Here is a 25,751-nt window from a genome sequence, read left to right as displayed (position 1 = left end):
AATAGCTTCTCGATGCAAGTAAAAAAAAAACCATATTATAGTAATTACTACTACAAATGTCTGTTCAGAACTGGGCTTGACTACTACTGAAAACAGCTTTCATTCACTGCAGTCAATATTTCCAGAGGTCAAACAGCCTAACCTATCTTGCCTAATTGGTTGCTCAATAGGTGCTTGGGAAATAAGTTCCAAAGGATTAAGTGTGGCATTTCAATACAGTTTGTTCAGCAAGGTCAAATGCCAAAGTGTTGGCCCAGCTAGTTATTCCCATGAAAGGATAAGATGCCAATTATACATTCACATGGGCAGGGAGCAAATATAAAACAATCGTAAATAGCAGACCTGGATATCTTAGAGGTTGGAAATCATAAGAACTGAACATTGGAGAGCCAGGTTTTTAAAAGATTGCTTACCTGCATGTAGCAAGAGGAGGAAACTGAACACCTCTTTCTTTACATTCTCTCACTAGTTTCTCTTTCACATTCCGGCAGAGGTCAATCACCCTAAAATATATATTTAGAGTAAAATGTTGGGTTATTGAACCCATGCTGGTAAAAGGCTGTCTGAAAATTGCCGCCCTGAACAAATTATTTTTCCAATACCACGAGAAAAACAATGAGCGATTTTTAAAAAAAGACTTGAAAAATTCTACCAAGTACATTCCTTTTGTCGTCAAGTAATTCAGCAGCATACATTACATCTGTTAATTATATATTAACCACAGTCAACATAATTGGAGAAGTAATGCTAAGCAGCTAAGTTATACCAGATGATCTCCTATGATGCTGTCCACAGGGATTCAGATTAAATGCAGTCTGGAGGTGTAGCAGAGTGAAAGAGCAGGGATAATTGGATTAGGGCCTACAGTCTTAATTAAGTTCCAATTTTAAAATCATACATTGTCCCTTTTAAATATAATACTTTGACTTTATATTTGTAGTTAATAGCAAAACACACTGCATTATGGGGAAGAGTTAGTTCGAACACAGGAATTTGTGCAGAACCAGCCGAGAAGCTTGACGATGTAAATGAAGTTACTGCAGCACCACTACTGGCAACAGGGTGTAATTACAGAATAGATTACTTAGGTAGTTTCCAATATAAATGTGGACATAGGAATTTATAATGAAAAAGGCTAACAAAAAAGTTTGAGGACAGTAAGTTGATAAAGGTTCTGTAGACAGGAAGTGCATACAGATAAGATTCTAAATACATGATAGATAATGTGTTTATACCATATAAATTTTCACCTCATTCCCCAGTACCATGTCCCAATTTTATCAAGAAGTAATTGTAAAAATGTGATTGCTAGATTCAGATGGAAGAACTTTAGGACATACTGATAAAGGTACACAATTTAGCTTAAGGGCAAGATTTCTAATATTAAAATTAAGGCATTCTTCAGATCACGAGAACGTCTGCCAAAGTACAATTGACGTGTCTTTGAGACCATTTGCCTCAAAACCTACGTGATACCATAACCACTGTTTTCAATATAGGTGATCAAGTGAGGGAAAAATGCCTTCTAATTTAAAAAAGCTAATTAAATTCAAGAATAGATTGGGTTCAGTGTTTTTTCTCAGACATCCTTTTGCAAGGAGAAGAATTTGCATTTATATAGCACCTCATCACATTCTCAGGATGTCTCCAAGTGCTGTGCAATTAATTTGCACACTGCAAAGGTCCACAAACAGCAGGTTATTTTTTATTATATAAACATTGTTGGTTCAGGAATAATGGTCAGGATAGAGAGAGGACTCCCTGCTCTCCTTAGTATCACAGGATCTTTTACGTCCACCTGAGCCAACAATAATGTCTCATGTGGAAGACTGTACCTCCAATAATGCAACAATGTCACAGTATTGCACTGAAGTATTAATCAACATTGTGTGTTCAAGTCTGTAGTAAGGTTTGAACCCAAACACTTCTGACTCCAAGGCAAGAATGCTAAAAGACAGACTGAAACTTGAAATATTTCCATTAATATAGGTCTAAAGTAAAACAAAAGCTTCAGACAATCCAGAAAATACAAGATAAAGTGCCTCTGGTGGCACCAACTAAAACTAGAACACTGAGGGGGGAAGGGGTAAGAAATCTGGTACATGAAAGTGATCAAACACATTTCTCAAAAGCGTGTTTGGTAACAAAGTGCACCAGCACACTAAAATAGATAGCAGGTGGATTAATTTGCATTTAGCAGTTATGCATTTGTCTAAATTTACCAACCCTCGACAACTGAATTTGATAGATGGGTATCTGAATATGGTCTGGCTATTGGTGATTGGGAAACTGAGCCATTTACAATTTATTGCTTACAATACTGTGGGCACTGGCAATTCAGAAAAGCTCACCTTCTGCTAGTTATAGCAGATTCCTCTCTGGGAGTGGGGGGAGGAAATTAAGTCACGGAATAGTTAATTTTGAAAAATTAGCTACCTTTAAAGTTGTGTGATTGCATAATTGCCAATGGGTTGAAAACCAATTGCATCTCTTCAAGAACTGATATTTCCCTTAACCCTTACGCTGACTGATGACCCAAATTTCTCCTCCAATTCAGCTTGCCACTCCAAAAGTAGCTGAAGAATACAGTGAATGTCATAGTATTGAAGATCCTACATGGAGTCACTCATCATAGGAATAGGCGCATGGAGAACCTATAAACATCTTAATTACTCCCATGGAAATTCTACAGTAAGTTTGGGTTATGTGCCGTTATCAATAATAGTATGCAACAACTGCCAATATTGTTCCCAAGGCCGATTCCTTGAGGGACTGCAAACTACCAGAATGTCATGGTAATTCTAAACTGGGGGTTGGGCCTATTCCAGTGACGATCACCACTGTGAATGCAGAAATGCATATTTTGACCTCCTCTGTAATTGTATGCAACATGAAAAGATGCTGGTGGTGCTACAAGAACAGTCTTTTCTCTTTAGGCAGAACTGGACAAGCTAGAAATTGCAATTATAATGAAGATTAACTATTTCATCAAGATATAAATGCTACAGAGCAGAAGAAAAATGTTTTTCAGTAAGAACTATTCACAAGAATTTTTTTTTTTTTTACCGGTCCCAAGGAACAGAGGTTTCAAATGATTCTCCTATGATGTAATAGTCCATGCCCAAGTCCTAAGGAACATACAGTACATTGTTAGACATGGTGTTTCTTTTTACTAATAAACAGTAACCTTACTCAAAGATCTATAAAAAATGTTTCCCATCAGAATAGGAGCCATGCTGTTTCATTTGCTACTGTCAACTGTAGAAATAGCAGTGTTCGTTTTTCTGTGAACAATATTCTAACTAGTAATCCACAAATGCAGTTTTACCAATTCTCAGCTTTTGGACTATGTGGGACATCCATGCTATGAGAACAAAACTACCATTTGTTCACACTGAAACAGAAATTACCACCCTCCCATCCCAGAAGATGAATAATCAGTTTCTTGTCACAACAGGAGATTAAACATCCTCATTGTGTTGAATATGTACGGTGATTAAAGAAGTTTAAAAAAATTTTAAAAATTGTTTTAAACTTAACATTCCGCTAAAAAAAAGTCAACCAGAAGCATGAAAATGCAAAGATGTTAATAATGGTTCTGTATTGAATATCCCCAACAGGTTTAGAACTTCTCAATTATCCTCCAAATTCATATTCAAAACTTTATGCAAGACAAAAATACACCAAAATTACTAAATTAAAAATGAAGGAAATCTATCTATAAGCAACGTACCCGAATGTAAGCAATAACAAATGTTAGCATATAGCCACGTTGTCCATTATCTTCTCCAGCTGCCAGGCCCCTGTAATCAAAAACATTCATCGTAACAGAGGCATGGCAACAGTTTATAGAAGCCAAAAATTTTATTCATTGATATATTTGGCAAGTTTTTGTTAAATCTTAATTGGGGGCCAGTAATCAGCAATCAATTTTTCTACACTTGACTGCAGAACTTCGAGATGCAGAGGGATATAGGTGCTCTACTGCACGAGTCACAAAAAGTTAGTATACAGGTACAGCATGTAATAAAAAAGGCTAATGGAATGCTATCCTTTATGATGGGAGAAATTGAAAATAAAAGTAAGGATGTTATGCTTCAATTATACAGGGCATTGGTGAGATCACATCTCGAATACTGTGTTTTGGTCTCCTTAGTTAAGGATGGATATGAATGCGTTGGAGGTGGTTCAGAGGAGGTTTACTAGATTGATATCTGGAATGAGTAGGTTGTCTTATGAGGAAAGGTGGACAGACTGGGCTTGTTTTCACTGGAGTTTAGAAGAGTGAGGGGAGACTTGATTGAAGTATATAAGATCCTGAACAGTCTTGACAAGGTGGAAAGGATGTTTCCTCTTGTGGGTGAATCCAGAACTGGGGGCACTGTTTAAAAATTAGGGATCGCCCTTTTAGGACAGAGATGAGGAGAATTTTTTTCTCAGAGGATTGTGCAACTTTGGAACTCTCTGCCTCAGAAGATGGTGGAGGCAGGATCATTGAATAATTTTAAGGCAGGGTAGATTGATTTCCTTGCCTAACAAGAATCTAAGGTTATTGGGGTAGATGGGAGTGTGGAATTTGAGACACAAACAGATCAGCCATGATTTTATTGAATGGTGGAGCAGACGAGAGGGGCCGAATGGCCACCTTCAGCTCCTAATTTGTGTATTCATATAAAAGTAAGGAAGTCTTGCTACAACTGTACAGGGCGCTGGTGAGATAAACCTAGAGTACTGCATATAGTTTTCACCTCATTTAAAGGAGGGATATACTTGCATTAGAGGCAGTTCAGAGAAGGTACACTAGGTTGATTCCTAGGATGAAGGAGTTGTCTCATGAGGAAAGGTCGAGTTGGTTGGGCCTACACTCACTGGAGTTTAGATGAATGAGGGGGTGATCTCATTGAAACATTAGATTCTGAGGGGGCTTGACAGGATGTTTCCCCTCATGGATAAATGTAGATCTCAGAGGCAAAGTTTCAAAATAAGGGGTCATCCATTTAAGATGAGAAAGAATATCTTCTCAGATGGTCATGAATCTTTGGAATTCTGTACTCCACAGGAGGTTGAGTCATTGTCTATATTCAGCGCTGAGATAGACACTGTAGTGAAGTCAAGAGTTATGGGAGAACAGGCAGGAAAGTGAAGTTGAGGTGAAGATCAGCCATGATCTTACTGCATGACAGAGCAGGCTTGAGGGGATGTATGGTCTATTCCCACTCCTATTTCTTATATTATGTTCGTACAGCAAAAATTAAATCACTCAAGATCAAGGTAGTCTTGAAGAAAGCCTTTGTACAATTTCATAAAGTGGTTATGGACAGCTTTAACAGCTATGAATTTTACTGCAGCTCATATACAATGACTTCCACTTTACATTGCAAGTTAATGATGTAGAATTTATTTTAGAACTTGAATGTCTTGCTAATAGGTATATTTAACCAGAACTAGAAAAGTCAACCTGGTAACTCATTATACAGTCTAGGATTTTTTTTTGAAGTCTTACCCAACTTTAGCAGCAATATCATAGACATGCTTTTCCTGTTGAAGAACCTTTTCTCTGCTACCCTCAAAAAGTAGGGTAGCTACGCACAACTCATTGGGATCAAATCCCTTGAACTGTGGAAATAAAAGGGAGGATTTTAGATGGAATGTGAAGGTGTGAGGATGTTGTATCTAAAACTAAAGAATCTTAAAACATTTACATTTCGATAATGCAATTAAATGTATTTTAGAATAACTACCAGGTTCTGATGGTACATTTAGGAAGGGGAAATATCTCCAATTCTCCTAAAGTGTGTGAAATCAAATCTGCTGGGTGCAAAGTAAAGCTCTTCCTACCTAATTTTAACAACATGCCTTAGAATCAATCTCGAGAGCACCATTTATTGGAATCCATAACCAGCAATGGAAGACCGTTTTCCACACCAATACACCATCCACTCCCTTGGAATCAAATACTAACAAAAGAAAAACTTGAATCACTAGCTACCTCCTCAAATATCTTGGCAAAATGCAGAAATAATTGAAACAAAATATTTTTGACCTTGCAGACAAGCAAGTTTATTGTAAAAAAAAAAAAAGGCTCAATTCCCCAAATATAAAAAGTGCATTTTTAAATATTACTATGGTTTAGGCAATTTTTACACAATTTATTTGAAGCTAATGGTGTCCATATAGCTTCTGACCCCTATCTTCATTTCTTGACGCGCTCTAATTCTGTTATTTACTGGATTTATTTATTTCTCTTTGCCTACTGCCACAATTAAACAGATAGTCATGCAACACATCTTGAGCCAGGTTTACATTTGTTGCAGGGTAGATGTTGCATATATTTATTTTGTAACAAGTGTGCAAATGAATGAAGTGAATTAAAGACAACAGCTATTTGGTACATGTGACAACACTGCAACATGCTTATCTGATGATGCTGCTGGGCCCCTCCTAATGCAGCACAAAATAAACTCTGCAACAACTTGTACTTGCATTGCTGCTACCATTAGTCTACCTGACTTCTACATTGTAAAAGATATTAAGAAGCATTTAAGTAAAAATATGACATTTCTATATATTAGAAACCCATCTTTATTTCCTACATTTGCATTCATTGTAACTTTGCCACACGAACTTCAGAAAGCGCAGTGACCTCAGCTCAATTGTTCCCATACACATGGGAATAGGTCCATGTTCTTGCCGTACACAGCAGTACAATCTAGAAAAGATTATTCCACAATCTACTTTCAGACCACTGTCCACTATTTCATAAGTTCAGATGGGGGAAATCTTATCAGAAACAGGGCTATTGGGTCCAAAAGGTACTTCAGAATGAGTTTTTAAATTATATATTGGGTAGAAATATTTCAAATAAAATAAGATTTTAAAATTCAAGATTAATACTACTGAGCTGACTGGTTCTTAGCCTCCATTCTGTCCCGCAATTCTATTGCTCTCATCCTGCATATCTCAGCTCTCCTTTTCTCTTCTCACTACATTTACAAAAATACACTTATACACAATAAACTTCAATCAGACCTAGTCAGAAATGTACTAGTGATCGTTCAAAATCTTCCATTCACCTACTATACACAAGCCCAAATACACAGATGGATTTCAGTAACTCTGCAGGAGTAGCACATCTTCTGAACAGGTGAATAGTCCAAACTTATAGGAAGCAGACCTCAATGCTGTGTTAGGTCACAGTGCACCTACCAAAGGGCAGATAATTGGACGCCTTGGTCGGAGTCAGGTTACTCTGTATTTGAGTTATGGCACCAGGCTGTTTCGCTGCACAGAAGAGATTTGTTTACTCTGCACCATGGCCCAGTTCAAGAAGTTCATGCCTTCTTTTTAACTGCAGCAGCAAAGAAGTTGATGAATAGCAGAAATAGTTTAATTCAAAGGGGAAAATACAACTGGAACTTTGCAAGTTCAAAATTTAAGACAAAGTAAAAGTTCCTCCTTACACTGGGAAAAAATCCTAGAACTTGAGTTGCGACAATTTATTAACCTATACAGATGCAGGTTGACACCTACAGATCAATATCCAATTAGGATGACATAACCTTATTTCTCAGTTATGTAAAAAGTTCAGAGGTGCTCATGTTCAATGGCGCCCAAGGCCCTTAGAATCTCTCCTATGCTGAACTAAACTCAATTCCCGTTTTTCCATTGGAAAATAGAGGCACAGAAAAATATTTACCTATTCTTCAAAGTATTTCAGTGCTTTATCTTTAAAATCTTATGTTTAACTTGCCTATTTTTGTCATACATATGAATATACGAATTAGGAGCAGAAGTAGGCCATTCGGCCCCTCCAGCCTGCTCCACCATTCAATAAGATCATGGCTGACCTGTGTGTTTCAAATTCCACACTCCCATCATGCAAAAGCTTTAGCAAAAACTCAATTACCCATGTTGACACAACTTTGAAGAAAGATCAGCATTATAAAGGCAGCCGACAAGTATTTGAAATGGATTGCATTAAGATGTTCCTTAACTAGGATTGAGAGAGATTGGAATTTAATTGCAGTCAGGAAAATGATTCCCTGCAACAGAAAATAGGGCATTATAAACATAAGCAAAAGCGAATGCATTAATTTTTGCGGTGTTGGTGAGGGGAGGGGTAATAGGTGTTAAACTCCAGAAAGTTTGTTATAGAAGGATAAGGCTGCAGCCTATATTTACTCAGCTTCAGTTATTGTGCAGAGTAAAAAGATTACAAACATGTAGCTCCTCACACAAATCCCACTCCCAGTGAGTGCCTACTTTTAAGTGCTCAAATAAAACCCCAATTAACTCCCTTCACCTGCATATAATCACACAATTAACAGATTCCTTTCTTTTACAATACAACTTAGATTAACATACTCAAAGAATATTTCAAAATAAATCAGAATTAAATTCCATATTGGGTACAAAGTTTTTACCTCGAGATGCCCCTCCTCTAGCACTCCAAATAATTTCTTGGTACTAGCATTTCTTTTTGTGAAACAATCAGATAGCTGATGACTTGCATCTACCCATTTCAGTTTGGAGATTTCCTTTCTCGCCAGCATTTGTTTCAATCCAGTGAGATCAATACGTAGTCTTTTCTCACTCTCACTTTCTGTAGAGTGTACATTGTCCCACAAAGAATGATTATCCACATAACATTCAATGGGTATCCTACCTTCAGGATGTCTCTCCTTCCGAATTTCACCCAAAATATTTGACAAATAGAATCCCATGTCCACTGCCTCCACGTGACCCAGCGTTTCCGCAGGTAACTTGCTTTTAACAACCAGTTTTATTTTCTTAGCCTCCCAAGCCAATGGGCAACTTTTCCCATTTTCACCCATCAGAAATATTATGAAACCAGTTGCACTCAAATACCCATCATCAAGAAGCATCACTAAAAATTATTAGCTTCATGTTCTTTGGGTCACCTAAAGATGGGAACTTCAGTACACATTTCTTTAGATTTAGTTTTTCCAATGTTTTATTTGCCCTCAAAACATTCTCCACTTTTGGATGGTTCATCATCGTGCTTAACTCCAGCACATCAGGCCTAGTCTGAGAGCCCAACCAGTTTAATTGACCCACCAGGCTTTGTAATTGCTCAGTCTCTGCTTTAGATAGATTATCTTTCACCGAACACAATTAACGGGGATGGGAGCAACACACTCTAAACAGGATTGTTGATTCAAACATATTCCAGACTTATTCTGCTTAATATCTAAACGAATATATTTAAAGGCCCCACAAGCCTGACTCCCAATCTTAAATTCTGCCTTAATCTTAACATATTTCTCAAAATCCACAGTATCACCCATAAGAAATCATCATTGTGCATCATGAAGATGCTTGAAGGTTTCCCTTTATGATACCAATATCAATATGATACCAAATGCTTTGCTTTGCCTGTGCTAGGACGAGGGTGTAGTACCACAGGACATGCGCGATGCCAATATCAACAAGGGTGACCGCGGTGACTGCAACCACTACCGTGGAATCTCCCTGCTCAGCATAGTGGGGAAAGTCTTCGCTCGTGTCACCTTAAACAGGCTCCAGAAGCTGGCTGAACGTGTCTATCCTGAGGCACAGTGTGGCTTTCGAGCAAAGAGATCCACCATTGACATGCTGTTCTCCCTTCCCCAGCTACAGGAGAAATGCCGTGAACAACAGATGCCCCTCTACATTGCTTTCATTGATCTCATCAAAGCCTTTGACCTCGTCAGCAGACGTGGTCTCTTCAGACTACTAGAAAAGATTGGATGCCCACCAAAGCTACTAAGTATCACCACCTCATTCCATGACAACATGAAAGGCACAATTCAGCATAGCGGCGCCTCATCAGACCCCTTTCCAATCCTGAGTGGCGTGAAACAGGGCTGTGTTCTCGCACCTACACTGTTTGGGATTTTCTTCTCCCTGCTGCTCTCACATGCGTTCAAGTCTTCAGAAGAAGGAATTTTCCTCCACACAAGATCAGGGGGCAGGTTGTTCAACCATGCCCGTCTAAAAGTGAAGACCAAAGTACGGAAAGTCCTCATCAGGGAACTCCTCTTTGCTGATGATGCTGCATTAACATCTCACACAGAAGAATGTCTGCAGAGATTCATCGACAGGTTTGCAGCTGCCTGCAATGAATTTGGCCTAACCATCAGCGTCAAGAAAACGAACATCATGGGACAGGACGTCAGAAATGCCCCATCCATCAATATCGGCAACCACACTCTGGAAGTGGTTCAAGAGTTCACCTACCTAGGCTCAACTATCACCAGTAACCTGTCTCTCGATGCAGAATTAAACAGCGCATGGGAAAGGCTTCCTCTGCTATGTCCAGACTGGCCAAGAGAGTGTGGGAAAATGGCGCACTGACACAGAACACAAAAGTCCAAGTGTATCAAGCCTGTGTCCTCAGTACCTTGCTCTACGGCAGCGAGGCCTGGACAATGTATGTCAGCCAAGAGTGACGTCTCAATTCATTCCATCTTTGCTGTCTCCAGAGAATCCTTGGCATCAGGTGGCAGGACCGTATCTCCAACACAGAAGTCCTCGAGGCGGCCAACACCCCCAGCATAGACACCCTACTAAGCCAGCGGCGCCTGAGATGGCTTGGCCATGTGAGCCGCATGGAAGATGGCAGGATCCCCAAAGACACATTGCACAGCGAACTCGTCACTGGTACCAGACCCACCGGCCGTCCATGTCTCCCCTTTAAAGACATCTGCAAACGCGACATGAAGTCTTGTGACATTGATCACAAGTCATGGGAGTCAGTTGCCAGCAATGGTCAGAGCTGGCGGGCAACCATAAAGGCGGGGCTAAAGCGTGGCGAGTCGAAGAGACTTAGCAGTTGGCAGGAAAAAAGACAGAAGCGCAAGGAGAGCCAACTGTGTAACAGCCCCGACAACCAATCTTATCTGCAGCACCTGTGGAAGTCTGTCACTCTAGAATTGGCCTTTATAGCCACTCCAGGCGCTGCTTCACAAACCACTGACCACCTCCAGGCTCTTACCCATTGTCTCTCGAGACAAGGAGGCCAAAGAAAACATCACAGGATCTGCTTTTATTGAACACAACCAATTTTCAACAAAACAGATCTCACCGAGAAATACCACACCCAGGAAGCATTAAGGCCATAGATGCATTTGTTCAGTTTCCATAATTTTCCTTCTGTATCTGCTGCCTCTTTAGGTGGTTCCAGATACAGTTCTCTCTGAAAAGTGTCACCCTGCAGAAATGCTGTTTTTTTGTTAATGGATCTACATTCCCATGAACATGTGGACAAAAGAGCCAAAACAATTTTCAAGATTACTTTTCCAGCTGTTGGATAGTCCACGAACATCGGTATCCCCCAGTTGCTCTTCAAAACCACTCTCAACTAACCTCGCTTTAGCCTTATAAGTTCCATTGGGAAGGACTTTGTCAGTACAAATCCATCTGTGACAAAGCCGGCTGTGCCATATTTAGTACCTCAGAATAGACTCCAAACTCTAATTCCTTATGTTTTGCTTCTCTTATTAGTTTATCCTGAAGTTCATTGGCAGCCACTAAAATTTCACAATCATGAGGACTTCTGTTTACAGTTCTATTGCAAGACTGCCCTTTAGCCTTCATTTCATTGTGGAATCTGTTCATACTATAGCCTCTATTAGCACTTTGATGTCTTTCGGAACTACTGCTAGGAGATCTCCCTTGCACTTTATTGCAGGTTCTTTCTCCAGTACGTGATCTCTTCCTTATGCAAGAGTCACTTCCTGACCCACTATCAAAACTTGCACTGCGCTTTCTTGCCCTCCTCTCTTTCACCCTATTCTGTCAGTCCATGGCTCTGGCTTCTTGGCCATCATTTTGAACATTTAACCAATATTTAACCTGCCTATAGATTTTCCTGCACACCCCACAATTGTCACATCCCTCCAATTACCAGATCCATCTGGAATGTGTCACCCGAGTACCTACTCAAGGCAATTGGCCTTTGGATGCAATAGCTCTTACCTGAGCATTATAATCGGTTACATTACGATCCAACTCTTGATCTACCTGTGCCTCAGGACCTTCACCACAAAACACAAGTACTCGAGGTACAAGGTGCCTCTTTTCCCTCCATTAGCTGCTCAGATTCTGGAATTTTGTAATCAACCCCGACTAATTGTGAAGAATGAACCTTAACAGATTTCCATGCTTGATAACTACTGTTTTACCATCCTGACCGATTACCTTACCAGGGCCCTTCCATTCCCTATGGCTCTCTCTTTTATAATAGACCAAATCTCCTGAACTAAATTCCGCCTCAGATGGCCTTATACGATGCCTCAGAGCTCTACAAATTTTCTCAGAGACCTCAGCCTTCACGAAAGCCTGTATCCCTGCATGTAAAAGCATTCAAATGTGGAAAAAAATTGAACTAATTGTTGTACCTTCGGTCACACAGTACAGACGGCAACTTGGGATTCCACCCATAGACGGATTGATAGGGACTATATCCTCCAACCATTTGAAGTGAATTCTTTGCATAAACCGCCCATGCCAGGGCGGTTGTCAACTTGCAGTTTGGCTGGTCAGCCAACATTTTATGTAACATTTCAACAACCACTGAGATTTCTTTCACAAAGCCCACTGCTGAAAGGACTTTCAGCTGCAGTATTCATAACCATAATGTTCATGTTTTCACACATATCCCTAAACTTGTCATTGGCAAATTCCCCTCCATTATTGGTAAACTTAGCTGGTGCCCCAAACCCAGTCCCTATCCATTTCTCCATAATTTTGTTTATAACCACCCTTTTGTCCTTACTATTTATTATTGTAGAAAGACTAAATCGAATTGCTAGGCCTATAAAATGTAGAATGAAAATATTCTTGTCTATGTCCCATAACTTCAAATCCATGGCAACTACCTCGTTAAAGTCACGTGCCAATGGAAGGCTGACAATAGGATGTGATGGTGTCCTCCGATACTTTTTACAAATCTCACACTTTTCCCTAATCTCTTCTGTTATCCTCGTATACTCTCCATCAATCACACCTGCATCTTTTAATCTTTGACAAGGGTGAGAAAATTGCCTGTGCAACTTTAAGACAATTTGCCTTTTATCTCCAATTCCAAACACCTGGTGCCATCAACACTTCTCCAGCACTCTGACTAGAAATATCAGGTTTTGTTGAGGGGATACACTAATGCCCTCACTGGGTAAATTGCAAATTCACTAGCTTCCCAAAAACAATGGCCTTATGCTCCATATCATGTTTCATCTGTGCCTTTCACGTTCAAGGTTTACTCAAGAGTAAAGGTATCTCACTGGAGACAACATCAGTAGTGATAAAGTGGCTTACCCCAGCTATTTTACATGAGATTACTACTCTCTTCAGTGACTTCAATATGTTGTCATCACCAAAGCTAAAGCTGGTAGTACTTATATACTCCTTAACCTTGCGCAGATCCTTACTACTGAGTGAATCCAGATAATATTATAACCAATCAGTTCCACATACTGTCGACGCACAAGCACTATCCAGCATCGCACAGTTGAACGAATCCGCAACCAACACATTCATCACAGGACTAAAACTCCTTGTGACTAGTACAATTCCTTCAGATCTATCAGTATCTTCCTCTTCTGCCTCAGAATTGTTTGCGTCATGTGTTATTTCGAAGACTCTGCCCCTCCGCAAATATCATTGCATGATATTTTGAGTCACACCTGAAGCACCTATTAAGTGTTCCTTGGACATTCCTGGGATTCATTTGCCTTTTATTGCTGTTCCAACCCTGTCTTCCACTGTAATATTCAAACCTGCTCAAGGTGCTTTCATCCTCATTCCTCCTGTCTTTAACTCTTCCATTGTACTTAGGCCTGATTCCAGTACCTGGATTATTTCTAAATCTTCTAAACATTGGAGTCCTCCATTCTTTGGGTCAACGCAGAGTGTCCCACTTGTTCAACCAGGACTGCAGGAAATGACTGTTTCCCCAGGAACTTTTTTTGTTTAAGGCCGCAGACATTTGGTCCAAAAGGGAGTCTTTGTCCAAGAACCGAACCCCAGTTAGAACCAGGAGCCTGTCCATATGGGACACCCTAGCACAAGCTCGCAATTTAAAAGCTAGCACTGAACCTGGGATCTCCAAATTGAATTTCCGCAATCTTTTATACAGTCTGTTAAAGACCATGATATATCCCTCCACTGAATAACCATCTGTTTTCCAAAATCTACCAAAGTCTGACCATGCCTCACACGCATTCAATAGGTTGTCTTTCTGGTAAATTTCATCCAAAAAAACCTAACAGAAGATCCAACCCTTCATCAGTATCCAACTGACAAGCATCCAATTCAGAAAACACTACTTCTGATTTTACTTTTGGTAGGAAGTGACAACACCAAGGCCATACCTTGTTTCCTTTTTGGTAGAGATGTAACCCATGTCCACATATCCACTTCATTCTTCCACTGGTCATATGGTTCAGACTCCGAAAACACCAGAGGGTAATCATTCCCTGACAATTTGCACTTGCCTTCTGTCACATTTTTCACAATAGCCCTTGAGACTTCAGTTTTCTATCAATAACAATTTTCCTGTTTTCCAACCTTCAGCTTTAGGCAGCCATTCTCTGCTACCAAGTGAAACTACAGAAAGCTGGTTATAGAAGGATAAAGCTGGAGCCTATAATTACTCAGTTTCAAAATTGTTGTGCAGAGTAAAAGGATTACAAACATGTAACTCCTCACACAAATCCCACTCCCAGTCCCAGTGAGTGTCTGCTTTTAAGTGCTCAACTAAAACCCCAATTAACTCCCTTCACCTGCATATAATCACACAATTAACAAGAGGAAGAAAGGTGGTGGACAGAGGGCAAGCAGACAGAGACCATGTTTAACATCTTACTTCTCGTGAACTTCCCTAAATTCATCAGCAGGCACAGTCAAATGTATAATCCATAGTTACACTGGTCGCTCACTATTTTCAAATTGGGACAGTTTTCAACCATAACAAAATTTCTTTACCTCACTATGTCTACACAAAAGTTACACACATTATACATTTCTAGGTTTTGCTCATCTTTCTCTTAAATTCCATGTGGGCAACATTGTACAGTTCCCAACCTCCTCCTTTTCCCTCCTATCCCCAACCCGAACGCTAAATAGCTTCCTCTACCCACTTTCCTTTTGACCACCTCTCATTTTTCTGTTGGCCTGAGCAACAATTCTAGCATCTCCAGATTTCACTCAGCTAGCCATACTTCACACACAGTAAAAGCCAACATATTGTAATTGGAGACACAGCAGTTAAGTCCACTGTATCCAGCAGCAGCCATTTAGATCAATAAGGAGTAGCAATCCAGTAACAGAAGCCAATTTTCGCACCAATGACGTAACAGAGTAAATAATTCTGCACAGGTCAAAGATAGAACATGGTCTGCACAGGTAGGTAGGGGTAAAAATAGGGGACTTTCTTCAAAATAGTGCAGCATCCTGAAACACACATTCCAAGTTTAAGGCTACACAATGAAAAAAAGAGCAAAAATTCTCTGAATTTTTTGACCAAAGTCATAAAACCTAAACAAAAAATAAGACTGTACGAACTTAGTGTATATGTTGCAGTTTATAATACACTACAGTTGATTTTTTCTAACCATATTTCTACATTATTACAATGCATAATACACATCTACATACAAATTATTTTGTTACTTTGTTCAAGCTCTGTGGGCCAACTTCATAAAGTTTCACCCACCGGGAAATAACTACACATACATGCTTCCCTGTTGTCATGAAGGTGCTTCCATTATTTTATTTTTGAGGACTTGTGTTTAAAAGACTGTGAAAAATACCAGAGAAGATGCCTGTACTTTTTTTTTTTTAAAAAGGGTCACTGGAAGGACACTTGGGATTTTGTTTAAAAAAAAACTTACTGAAAGTCACATGTCTTAAGCTACATAAACAGAAAGAGCCTGATGGACGATGGAACTGTTTGGATCTGGAGAAGTCAGAAGTCTGGATTTATGGCTGTCAGGAGTTTTGTTTTTGTTTTTGGATACTGTTTGGAATTCAGTTGGGGTTGCAGGCTGCAGAGAGAGAGAAGCAACCAACCCATCCTGTTCCACCTCTGAGAAGCCCTGAGAATCCAGTATGAGAGCTGGAGAAACTGATGCAGCATTTCTCCTGTGAAGCTTCTGAAAGACTTCCTCTCAACATCTCCTGAACGAACTGCTTCTGGAAAGATCCTAGTGACAACCGCATGCGTCTAGTGACGCCTGTCTGCATGTACCAAGACGCCAGACCAAAAGTAATCTGGAACATTCCACATCTTATCCTTTTTCTGCAAGAATTGACAACAACTTAGCTGAAGTACTTTTTTTTTTAAGTTGATCTTTGCAGAGCCAGTTTTTTCATTTTTCTTAATTTTTTCTTTAACAGGTGTATGTAACACGGGTGTGTTAGGATATTTTAAAAGGGTAGATATTCATACTTTCGTATTTCAAACTGTTAATAAGCTTTGCATCTTTATTGAATAAGTCTTGTTTAATAAAAAAAAAAGTATTGATTTATTATAAAAGAAACCCAGTTAGCAGATTTTTATTCTGAAATTGATATCAAGTATCTAATTGGTCATATCGGTAACTGGGTAAAACATTTAAATATATGTTGTGACCTGTGGACAATTGGAACTAAAGACAGTGCATTCCTCCAACCTCTGTCGTAACACTGTAACCAAAGAACTTGATTGCTTTGACAGAACCCTTTCTTTAAAAAATGTTTGGTGTCCATCAATGTTTGCTTTCTCAACACAGTAAAAAGACAACACTAAAAAATGCCAGTCCAATCCAAAATCTAGCATAATTCATTGGTATTCAGTGGTACAAGACGAGTGTATTTCAAAATTGTAAGACAATGATAGCTCAGAAATGCAAAGTGATACGACAGCTGCTACTTGTGGCAGTGGTGGTTTCCTCAATCTCTCCTCTTAAAACAGACAATCCTGCCATCTCAGGGATGGGATTAGTCTGGTGAACCTCCATTGCACTCCCTCTATGGCAAGTATATCCTTTCTTAACTGTACATAATAGGTGCGGTCTCACCAAGGCTCTATACAATTACAGCAAGACTTCTTTACTCCCGTACTCAAAATCCCTTGCGATGAAGGCCAACATACCATTTGTCTTCCTAACTGCTTGCTGCACCTGCATGCTAGCTTTTAAAAAAAAATGTGTTCATGGGATGTGGGTGTCGCTGCCTAATCCGGCATTTATTGCCCATCCCTAATTGCCCTAGAGAAGGTGAGCTGCCTTCTTGAAACACTGCAGTTTGTCGTGTAGGTACACCCACTGTGCTGTTAGGGACGGAGTTCCAGAATTTTGACCCAGCAAGGTGAAGGAACAGCAGTGTATTTCCAGATCAGGATGGTGCATAACTTGAGGGGAACTTTCAGCTGGCGAAGCTTCCATGTGTCTTTGTCCTTCTAGGTGGTAGACGTCACGGATTTGGAAAGACGTCTAAGGAACCTTGGTGAGTTGCTATAGTGGTGCACGTAGATGATACACACTGCTGCTATGGTGTGCTGGTGGTGGAGGGAGTGAACTTTTAAGGTGGTGGATGGGCTCTCTGATTGGGATCTTGTTTTTAAAATAACAGGAAGATGGCTGACAACTCAACAAGTCAATAAGGTTTCCTCTATTATGCCATTTAATTGGATTGATGGAGCCATCTGTCAACTTGTTAATCTACTACCTTGCCAATTGTGTACATGCAAAATCTTTAAGAAAATTACATTTACATCAATGGAAGTAAAATATTTTAGTACTCAGCAGTTCTAGTAGTGATTGACATGTCCTGACAGTGACCAACACAAGTTTGGATAAAAATTGTAAACATATTTTCTGCATTCCAAGAAATCATTCAAGAGTTTTCTAGAAGCTGGGAAAAATTGTCTTTAAAAAGTAATTGTAACCTAATACGTATTCTAAAATACTTGTGCTTTACAGCATCTCGCCATATCTTTGTTCCAATAAATTATCTAACGGTGAATAAATTTAGCCAGTAGTTTTAGTCTCCAACAATTGGGTTTAACATTTGATAACAGGAGACATAGCGTTTGATGACAGGAACCTTACACAAGTTTCACTATTCAGTATCATTGCTAAATAGAGAATTGTGTGGCCCAGACTACATTCACTCATCGCAGCAGAGCATGCAAATTTCAGATTGCAAGGGACAAAGTCTAGTTACAGAAAATGATCAGGCAATTTGCATTAGAAAAATCACTAAAAGGATTTCAAACTCTAATGGTCACATTATTAAGAGGTTGAATAAGGAGAACAAAGCTGAAAAATCACTAATTGATTTACCTCAACTTCCCATTAGCAAACAGGAAATAGCATAAATTCATTGAAAGCAGTGTAACAATTCAAATAAACAGTGTAAAACTCAGCACAAAATTACGATTTACATCATTTAAACATCAACTACAAATGCTACATTAGCAATTTTGGAAAAAGCATGTTCAGACTTTTTAAGATGAGATACAAAATGTTCTGATCTCTACTGATAATAATGAAACCACTTGACATTTATGGAAGAAACCCAAAGTTTTTTTATTTTAATCAATTCTGAACATTGTCAACACTAAAGTTAGTTAGTATGTTTATGCTAAAAGGTAGTCACAAGCTTCTGCCAAAAGGCCACACAAACTTGGGGTGGATACAAACACACACAAAAGGGAATATTTTTGACCAACTTGGTCATTAGATACAACACTATGGGGCATGAAAGCAAACTATTCCATTTTCGTAAGGTGAATTGTGGGGAAAAGTTGAGAATGTCGGACACCTTAAATTGCTCTTCTTGAATGCTATTTACAAATATCCTAACAATTTTGACAGAGCAGTAAGATGATTTATAACACTTCAGTACTTATGCTGAAATTTTAGCTCCCATGAGTGTTATGGCTGATTTACATCATCTTTGTTTTAACATTGCAAAAGTTATGAAAAATTGAACATACCTTGGTAATGTAGAATTTTTTCAGTCCATCCAAAAATGAAGTAAAAATGGAGGCCACTTGTGGTTTCAGTGCATGTCCTATTTTGAAAAAGCAGATTTTTAAAGGCTGGCTTATTTGGAATTTCAGCATTTCTTTGAATTTTAAATAACAAACTCATCTATATAGGCTGATAATTTGACCAACATATTCAGTGTTGATAATGTATTTGATTGAGGAGATTTAACTGATCACAAGATGCAGGAATAGAATGCTCAAAACATTGTCAAAGAAAACTTTCAAGGAAGCACAGAAAACGATTGGATAAAGCTCCCCTCGGTAACCCCACCCACCAATCCCACGTCGTTTCTCGCTCCCCTCCCTTCCCCCCAATCCCAGGCCATTTCCCTCCAGCCAGAGTTACTTTGTTGTTGGGCTATCATCTGCCGCTGTTTTTATTCCACCACACCACCCCCCACCCAACCCTGCCGCAGCCGTGGAGGACACCGCCAGTTCAAAAATTAATATGGAAAATACCTCTTGGGGTTTGTGTTTATTAGATGTCCAAACAGTCTAAATAAATCTACATTTCAGTAGATTTAGAATGCCTTGACCTAGTATTTCAACTCAATTGCCCTTTTTATTTTAAGTGCAGTTCCCCCGTTAACAGTATAACTGGCACAAAAGACCACAGAATTTTAAGCATAAATTTGAGTTTGCATGATCCTTTGCGCTCTTTTTAAAAATATCATGCGACAATCAGGCTACACCCACAAAACTGGCCATGCCCCAAAGGTGAATTAATCACCATTGGAATTTCCGCTAATGGCACTTGCTTGCAGGCCTGAGTAGGCTCAAAAAAGGAATCTAAAAATTTTGGGTACAATGACACCAATATGTATGTTCCTCAATCTCACTAGAACCTAATTTGCATATTGTCATTTTCAGTAATTTAAAATCAAGTTACTCAAATGTGGTTGATATAAAAGGCTTATTTTTGCGATATCAAACTGCACCAAGTCACGACACTTAAATATATCAAGGAGCCTTTTTAAAGCAACTTTATTTTAATAAAATTATGTTTTAAAACACTGCCAGATTGCTAGTTCATGAGAGTTCAGTGATATGCGAACGTGAGTAGAAATGCTGGTCGGGGGAACACTTCTCAAAACTTGTGCAATTTTGCTGATTGTACCCAAAGTGGAAATTCTATCCCTTTAAATCAGTTACATTAGTTCGTACAGTACCAGATCAAGAGGAAGGTTTGTGGGTTCACGCAGTCTTAAAAACCTGGTTGCCCAACTTAGAATCAAAAGGGGGCCATTCGACCCATCAAGCCTGTGACGGCTCTCTGCAAGAGCAATTTAGCTCATCGCACTCCCCCACCCCCCCTTTCCCCCTTGCCTTGCAAATCTTTTCCCTCTGCTACATATCTAATTCTCTTTTAAAAACCATGCTCAAATCTGGCTCTACCAGCCTTTCATGAATTGCATTCCAGATTGTAACCATTTGCTCTGTAGAAAAAAAAAAGTTTTTCTCATGTCGTCTTTGAATCTTTTGCCAGTCACTTTAATTTGGTGTTTTCTGATTTGCGACCCTTCTGCCAACAGGAACAGTCACTCTCGATCCGATCTACTCTGCCTAGACAGATCGGCCAGGATTTTACAGGCTCACCACCCCCACCCCACCCCCGGAGGCAGAAAAGCACGGAGAGGGGCAGCAAGATGGAGGGCCCATCGCCCAATGTTCCTAGGTGTAGGATAGGCGGACGACTGCCTTCCTGCCCAGAGGCAAATTGAGGCCTTTAAGTGGCCTATTAAGGCTTCTTCTTGCCACCACTGGGATCTTACCAGCAGTGGGGGGGCCTCTGTTGCACGGGGAGGACACCTTGTAAAATGAGGCACCCTCCCTGCTGTCTTTGGGGGTGGGGTCCCTCCTTCATGGGCAATTTGTGGTCCATTGAAGACCCCCACTGGAAATCAATCCACCCCTGGAACCCCCATCACCCTGGATCGCAAGACAACCCCCCCCCCCCCCCCACCACCCAACCAACGCCACAGCTTACTGGACTGGCCCCGGTGACCCCGTCTCACCTGCCTTTCCTGAGGTTCCAGTGCTGAACCTGGGTCCGAGGCCTCTGTAGTACCAGCGGTGGCCACCGCTCCCAGTGGCGCTGCTGATACTGCTGAGCTGCCAGAGCTGTGATTGGCCAGCTGTTCTTGGAGGCAGGAACTCCGTCCCTTTAAAGTCCTTAAAAAAAAAGACCTGAGGCTTGCTCCAGGGGAAAGGTGGGGGCAGGGAGAGCAGCAGAGATGGAGCTTCCCCTGCCTTTTTGGCCCAGCACCAGGAACCCCACCTCCAGCACAATATCCAGCCCATCATAATTTTGAACATCTCCAACAAATCTCCTCACACCTTCGGTTCTCCAAGGAGAACAACCCCAGCTTCTCCAACCTATCCACGTAACTGAAGTCCCTCATCCCTGGAACCAGTCTCAAATCTTTTCCCCATCCTCTCTACAGCCTTCACATGCTTCCTCAGGTGCAGTGCCCAGAATTGGACACAATACTTCAGTTGATACTGAACCAGTGATTTTTAAAGGTTCATCGTAAAGCCCTTGCTTTTGTACTCAATGGCTCTACTTATCAAACAGGAATCAAAATGCTTTTTTAATCACTTTCTCAACCTGCCCAGCCACCTCTAATAATTTGTGTGCACATACCCCAAGGTGTCTCTGTTCCTCCACTCCCTTTGGAATTGTAGCCTTTAAATTGCTTCTCCTTGTTCACCCTAAAATTTATTACTTCACACTTCTCTGCATTAAACTGCATCTGCCACATGTCTGTTCATACCACCAGCCTTTCTATGTCCTCTAAGTCTATCACTAATCAACTCCGAGTTCCCAATACTCCAAGTTTTGCATCATCTCGTACATTTTAAAATTGTGCTCTGTATACCAATAAGTCATTAATATACGTCAATAAAGCAGTGGTCCTGTTACCAAACCCTGGGGAACACCACATATGCCTTCCTCCAGTCCAAAAAACTGTTAATTATTCTGTTTCCTGTCACTGAGCCAACTTCATATCCATGCTGCCACTGTCCCTTTGATTCCATGGGCTTCAACTTTGCTGCTAAGCTTATTACGTGGCACTTTATCAAACACCTTTTGGAAGTCCATGCATGCACCTCATCAAAAAGCTCAATCAGATTAGTTAAGCATGATTTGCCTTCAACAAATCCTTGCTAGCTTTCCTTAATTAATACACACTTGTCCAAGTGACTGTTAACTTTGTCCTGGATAATTGTTTCTAAAAGTATTCCCACCACTGAGGTTAAACTGACTGGCCTGTAGTTGCTAGAATCTTTACACCCTTTTTAGAACAAGGATGTAACATTTTCAATTCTCCAGTCCTCTGGCATTACCCTGCTATCTAAGGAGGATTGAAAGATTAATGTCCCTCCTCAGTTTCCATCCTTACTTCCCTCAGCATGTTCAGATGCATCCTATCCAGTCCTGGTAACTTATCAACTTTAAATAAAGCCAGCCTTTTAAGCACCTTATCTATCAATTTTTAACCCATCCTGTATTTCAACTACCTCCTCTTTCACTATGACTTTTGCAACATCATCTTCCTTGGTAAAGACAGATCCAAAATACTCATTTAGTACCTCAGCTATGCCCTCTGCCTCGATGCACTCCTTTTTATGCTCAATTGGCCCCACCCTTCTTCTTGCTACCCTTTTACTGTTTATATACCTATAGAAGACTTTTGGATTCCCTTTCATGTTTGCTATCAGTCTCTTCTCATTCTCCCAGTCTCTCATTTCCTTTTTCACTTACCCTCTGAACTTTCTGTAGTCTGCCTGGTTCTCTCATATATTATCAACCCGACATCTATGATATGCACCCTTCTTCTGCTTCATCTTACTATCTCTCTTTCTTCATACACGGAGCTCTGGTTTTGGCTGCCCCATCTTTCCCCCTTGTGGGAATGTGCTTCGACTGTACCGAACCATCTCCTCTCTAAATGCCACCCATTGTTCAGTTGCAGTTTTGCCTGCCAATCTGATTCCAATTTATTCAGGGCAGATCCATTCTCAACATACTAAAACTGGCCCTTGTCCAATTAAATATTTTACTCTAGATTGCTCCTCGTCCTTTTCTGCAGCTTATCTAAATCTTATACCATGATTATTGTTTGCTAACTGTTTCCCTGACACTTGATCCACTTGTCCCAGCTTCCAGATTGTGACTATCTCTTTTCGCCACAGACAAAAACTGAACACATTGGAAACAGTCGACAAACTTGCAATTCAGTAGTGAACACTTCCACCCCAAATATACAGTACCATCCATTACATGTTAAACATTTAGAGACTGTGTGCAGCATTACTACTCTGTAGAGACAGAACATATGGCTACAACACATTTCTCACTTATGGACAGTGCTAGTTGTGACTCACTTAGTAGCACTTTCACCTGAGTCACAAGGTTGAGGGTTCAAGTCCCACTTCAGGACTTCAGCACAAAAATCTAGGCTGACACTCCAGTGCAAAACTGAGGAAGTGCTGCACTGTCGGCAGTGCCAACTTTTGGATGGCATGTTGAACTAAGGCTTTGACTGCTCTGTCAGATGGACGTAAAAGGTCCCATGGAACTATTTCCAAGAGCAGCAGCCGCCAGGTTCACCCTGGTGTTCTGGCCAATATTTATCTTTCAACCAACATCACTAGCACATTGCTGTTATGGGACCTTGTTTTGTGCAAATTGACAACATGACAAGTGACTACTCTATATAAAGGCAAGTCTTTTTCTTTTTAAAGAGTTGAACTAAATGGTTGGTAAACCATAATTTTTTTTATAATAGGCTCAATATTACTTTAAGCTAAATTCTATACTGTTCATGGTAGGTTTATGGATATTAAGCATTACACTGCACCACAAATTGGGAAGAGTTATATAATTAGTGAATGCAATTTAAAATATAAGCATTTAGAATGTGAGATACAACTTGGTTTGGTCTTTAACTGTGAACCCTCAAGATAATTTATTTCTTCCATTCACCTCCATAATATGCAACCACAAATGAATAAAGTCAAATCTTGAAAGCTATTCAAAAGTAATGAGGTCTCTTGAGAACTCATACTTTTCAAGCCCTGTGACATCAATTCTTTCCAATATTCAGTAACGCCACTCATTAAAAGTGGTCTGTTGTTTTGTAAAAACTACAATGGAAGATAATCCAAAACCTCCATCATTACATTTAATCGGGGCACAAAAGTAACATATTAATTATCTTGTCATAATAGATTCTTCAGTATAACAGACTGAAGGTAAAAACTATATTGTGGAATACTGAGTGACGCACAGACTCTGACCAATAAAGACAGTATTTTGTAACTATCAAATAGTTTAATATGTTCATTTACGAGGTTTGCCATTTCATATCCCACCTGCAAAGACTTTACTTAAGACACGGAAAGCTATTCACACCAGCACCCACACGTGTTTTGATCTTTGATGGTAACTCCCCAGGAGTTGCATTACAAGTAATGGGAGAATGTGGTGCACAAGGATGCAGCATCTAATGGACAAAGTGAGCATCAATAGCCTTATTGTCTTTTCTTTCTCTTTTCCTTTATGCGTGTTGGTAACAATTTACAGACAGACAATTTTATAATGAAAAATAGTTCACTAACTTTGCAGAGATCAGAGTCATACACTGCTTGAATATTGCACTGATCTGGAGCCATGAATCTTCACACCATCGAGAATCCTTTAAACAAATGCTTCTGACCAATTTGACAAATGATCAGCACTTTAGCATATATAATTTAATAATCCTGAATTTCTGAGCCATTCCCAAGGGTATTATTTATTTATTGTATTTAGAGATACAGCACTGAAACAGGCCCTTCAGCCCACCGCGTCTGTGCCGACCAACAACCACCCATTTATACTAACCCTGCAGTAATCCCATATTCCCTACCATCTACCTACACTAGAGGCAATTTACAATGGCCAATTTACCTATCAACCCGCAAGTCTTTGGCTGTGGGAGGAAACCGGAGCACCCGGCGAAAACCCACACGGTCACAGGGAGAACTTGTAAACTCCACACAGGCAGTACCCAGAATTGAACCCGGGTCCCTGGAGCTGTGAGGCTGCGGTGCTAACCACTGCGCCGTGACATTTAAATATAGGAAAACCTGTCTATAACCAGTCCTGGATCTGATTTCAGGTTGTCGCAATGAAAATTCAAATATAAAAGTCAATAATGTTTCTAGATTGCTTCTATTTCTTTTGTAAAATATGTTTCAACAACTTATATTTGAATTATGGACACTGATTCAGCTGGAATTTTGAAGAAATTGCTGAATTTTGAAAGTTTTTTTTAAAGTTACCAGAAGGTTCCTGGTTTTGGCTAGTAAACAAGTCTTAATACAAGGCACCTGTTTTCAAATAACCTACCAGGGGTTGCTTTTGACCTGGAGAGGGGTTTACAAAGAAGCGACAAGCCAAGATTTATAGACATCAAGAGACTTGACTTCTGGAAAGCTTGGTTTCAATTTGAACTGTTAAAAAAGCCAGTTGGTGTTCGGTCTGAAACAGATGATGATCCAGCCAGCAAATCTCTTTCTCTTGAAAAGGAATCCTGCATCATGAGTGTTCCTATTTCCTCCTGTATTTGAAAAATCCCTGCATCTTTGAAGAAATCTTGCATCAAATGTGTGGGAAGAAACCTAGTTGCTGCCTCCCTGCTGTAAGACTTATTAGGAGCCTTCTGTA

General features: G+C 40.0%; 1 protein-coding gene across 2 annotated transcripts in view; it reads right to left on the bottom strand.

The window, feature by feature from the left end:
• The window catches only part of agps (alkylglycerone phosphate synthase), a 177,617-nt gene that overhangs the window by 33,763 nt on the left and 118,103 nt on the right, over positions 1 to 25,751 (bottom strand). For both annotated transcript variants that reach the window (XM_068035498.1, XM_068035497.1), the window contains exons 13-17: positions 18,983 to 19,059; positions 5,504 to 5,616; positions 3,734 to 3,803; positions 3,067 to 3,128; positions 414 to 503 (exon numbers count right to left, since the gene is read on the bottom strand). In XM_068035498.1, the coding sequence (XP_067891599.1) occupies positions 414 to 503; positions 3,067 to 3,128; positions 3,734 to 3,803; positions 5,504 to 5,616; positions 18,983 to 19,059 (412 nt within the window). The remainder of the gene's footprint in view (positions 1 to 413; positions 504 to 3,066; positions 3,129 to 3,733; positions 3,804 to 5,503; positions 5,617 to 18,982; positions 19,060 to 25,751) is intronic.

This window comes from Heterodontus francisci, chromosome 7 (genome assembly GCF_036365525.1).
Source record: "Heterodontus francisci isolate sHetFra1 chromosome 7, sHetFra1.hap1, whole genome shotgun sequence".
NCBI lineage: Eukaryota > Metazoa > Chordata > Chondrichthyes > Heterodontiformes > Heterodontidae > Heterodontus > Heterodontus francisci.
Note: the sequence above shows the minus strand (reverse complement) of the source record. Positions and strands in the feature narration are given on the sequence as shown.